The sequence below is a fragment of the Physeter macrocephalus genome, unplaced genomic scaffold (genome assembly GCF_002837175.3).
Source record: "Physeter macrocephalus isolate SW-GA unplaced genomic scaffold, ASM283717v5 random_5416, whole genome shotgun sequence".
Taxonomy (NCBI): Eukaryota; Metazoa; Chordata; class Mammalia; order Artiodactyla; family Physeteridae; genus Physeter; species Physeter macrocephalus.
The window spans coordinates 1,141-4,565 of NW_021150700.1; the positions used below are offsets into that span (position 1 = coordinate 1,141).

A 3,425-nucleotide genomic window follows, 5' to 3' on the forward strand; every position below is an offset into this window, starting at 1 on the left:
AACTTTACTTCAGAAATTAGGCAGCAGGTTAACCCCTGCTTTAGGTTGTTCAACATTTTATAACCAGAATATTATTTGTGAGAATGTTATAGCATTAGCTTATTGGGAAGAGAACACATTTTAATATATTTGAAATGAGAACCTTTTGGGAGATAGCAAGACTATGTTACAAAGGAAAATGTGATATGATTTTTATTACTCAGGTTTTTGTAGGAATATATTATTTTCGATTTAATATGTAAATATTTTATAATTCAGCAACCAGAAGAAAAAGCTTTATTTATTTATTTAAAATATTTATGCATGCATGCATGCATGCAGTGCCAGGTCTTAGTTGAGGCACATGGACTTCTTGGTTGCGGCTTGCATGCGGCATCTAGTTCCCCAAACGGGGATCAAACCCAGGCTCCCTGCATTGGGAGTGTGGAGTCTTACCACTGGATCACCAGGGAAGTCCTGAAAAGGCTTTATTTAACTTGAAAACTTTTGAGAACTGCTCTCATTGATTAATAAATAAGAAGCATTCCATCTTGTATTTATTTGATAGACCAGGTGAATAAATTTACAGTGACGTAGATGTAGTTCACAGTGCTTGGCTTTGATGTAAAATTTTTAAAGAGTTCAGGAATTACAGCTACTCTCCATGTTTATGATAGCGTTGAAGTTGTATGTTTGAGTTTTCCGTTTTCTCTTATGTGAGGATGAAGAGGAAGCAGGCTTATTGGAGCTCTTAAAATCCCAGATTTGTGATAATGCTGCACTCTATGCACAAAAATATGATGAAGAATTTCAGCGGTACCTGCCTCGTTTTGTCACAGCCATCTGGAATTTACTAGTTACAACAGGTCAAGAGGTTAAATATGACTTGGTAAGGTGATGGTGCAACAAATAATTAAGTCATCCCCTTCCCCTCATGAAATAAATGGTTCAGTTTGCTCTTAAAAATATGCTTATTTTTGTGTTTTATTCCAGTTGGTAAGTAATGCAATTCAGTTTCTGGCTTCAGTTTGTGAGAGACCTCACTACAAGAATCTGTTTGAGGACCAGAACACGCTGACAAGTATCTGTGAAAAGGTTATTGTGCCTAACATGGAATTTAGAGGTAATTGTGGCAAAGTGTAAAGCTTTTTCAGGAGATTAATTAAAAATTAGTTAAAGGCTTGTTTTTTAAAAGAGTATGTTAGTATAAATTTAAGAAGTTAACAAGTCTTCTCTGTGTTGCTTTTTGTAACATACTCAGTCTAAGTTTTGTTGGATTTAGTATTTCACCAAGGCAGAAGCTATTTTTGAACCATTGACTTGAGACAAGAAGTGATTGATAACTTTTAAATACAGAGTTGAAGCCCACCTAGTTTGTGCTTAAGGTTAAAATAGTCCTAAGAGTCTGTATTTGTACAAAATGTCTTTCTGACAATTGGGAAGAGCAGTCATTAGATCAGTCAGGAACAAAATGAGGAAATAAAAGACAGTGTAACGTGGGGTTTTATTTCCTTTTCTTTTCTCATGAAACTATATGTAAAGGACAGATCTTTGATACTGTCTGTCCTACTTGTTTTGGTGTTGAAATGACTGTTTATGAAATAATGGTGATAGTAGTTGTTAGATTGTTTGTTTAATGTCCTTATCTGACAGAATAACAAGTTGCATCCCTAGATTGGTCTCCCAACACTTGAAGGTTGGTGATGAAGTCCAGGTCTGTGGACGTTCACATTAGAACAAGTGAGCCTGTCTCGCAGCTGTATGAATTACCTATTACCGAATCTTTCAGGGTAGCGTTTGCTGCTCTAAGTAATGATTAAGAGTATATGAAGTAGTCATTTGTTGGGAAAGAACACTTGGCTGTAAAACATGGCAATTCCACATACGCTTCTGCATACTCAACTGTAAAGGTAGAAGGACTTGCCACATCTTTCAAGAGGTGATCTGAAGTGTCATCTTGCTTTGTAGCTGCTGATGAAGAAGCCTTTGAAGATAATTCTGAGGAGTATATAAGAAGAGATTTGGAAGGATCTGGTGTGTATTTTGGTTTTTAGCTGTTGGTCTCTTAGCAAGCCAGTTTTAAAGTTGCTTTCTTTGTAATAAATATGGGGAGGTAAGGGAGTCCTGATAAGTATGTCATTTCAGCTGGCTTTCATTGGAGAACTGTTTTCCTTCTTTAACTTGTACATGGTAAAAAGCAGCTCTTTATATGAGCTATATCAAAGTATCAGATGTTGAATTACTTGTCTTCTCTTTTTTATATACTTATTAGTGTTTATCATACTACTATGATCTTTCAGTTTCGTTCTCATTTTACATTTGTGGGGGGAATTTTTTTTTTCATTGTTTTTGTTGCTGTTAGCTCTCAGATGGCAATTTGTTTTCTTATAAACTTGGTCAGTTGGTTGTTGGTGGTTTCTTTCTCCCATAATGTATTTCTCTTTGATTTTGTAGATATTGATACTAGACGCAGGGCTGCTTGTGATCTAGTACGAGGATTATGCAAGTTTTTTGAGGGACCCGTGACAGGAATCTTCTCTGGTTATGTTAATTCCATGCTGCAGGAATATGCAAAAAATCCATCTGTCAACTGGAAACACAAAGATGCAGCCATTTACCTGGTGACGTCTTTGGCATCAAAAGCCCAAACCCAGAAGGTGAATCCTTTCAGTATATTTTTATTTCTAAAACATAGTTGTTGGTACCACAGAAGTCAAAAAGAAGTGATATATTTCTGGTGATATAGCCTACTCTGTTAGATAATGTGTTAGTTCTGATTAGAATTCATATGGTCTCCAAAGATGGCTTTATACTGATGTATTAAGCACTTAAGTTTCTTATGGACCAAAAAATCAACAGATGCTGCACTTGCTTCCTTAGCTGAGACTCAGTATATAAAACATGCTAAACTTAAATTTAGCTGTTGTTTAATTTAGGGAAGTTTATTATCTATTAAAATAGTCTTATTTTATATGTAAGTAGTTTGTGTTTTGAAGTATTCATTTCCATCTTTAACCTGGTTTTCTAAAGCTGCTTAAATTTCCATTGTGGTAAATAATTACAGATTTTTCATGTTATTTCACTGTTATGAATTTGTTTTTTAGCATGGAATTACACAAGCGAATGAACTTGTAAACCTGACTGAGTTCTTTGTGAATCACATTCTCCCTGATTTAAAAGCAGCTAATGGTGAGTTTTGTGAAATGTTTTTAGTACAGCTTACACTATATCTGCAATTTTTTTTTTTTTTGCAGTACGCGGCCCGGGCCTCTCTCACTGTCGCAGTCTCTCCCGTACGGAGCACAGGCTCCGCGTGCGCAGGCTCAGCGGCCATGGCTTACGGGCCTATCCGCTCCACGGCATGTGGGATCCTCCCGGACCGGGGCACAAACCCATGTCCCCCACATTGGCAGGCGGACTCTCAACCACTGCGCCACCAGGGAAGC

At 36.8% G+C, this 3,425-nt stretch overlaps 1 protein-coding gene across 1 annotated transcript; it reads left to right on the forward strand.

Annotated features, from left to right (window-relative positions):
- Positions 1 to 677: 677 nt before the first annotated feature.
- On the forward strand, positions 678 to 3,392 carry LOC112063213 (exportin-2-like; the record flags this gene model as incomplete). Its single annotated transcript, XM_024118115.3, has 5 exons — positions 678 to 868; positions 973 to 1,102; positions 1,948 to 2,013; positions 2,434 to 2,636; positions 3,084 to 3,392. Coding segments are annotated over 5 exons (899 nt in total), but the record flags the coding sequence as incomplete, so codon positions are not given.
- Between the last annotated feature and the right edge of the window lie 33 nt (positions 3,393 to 3,425).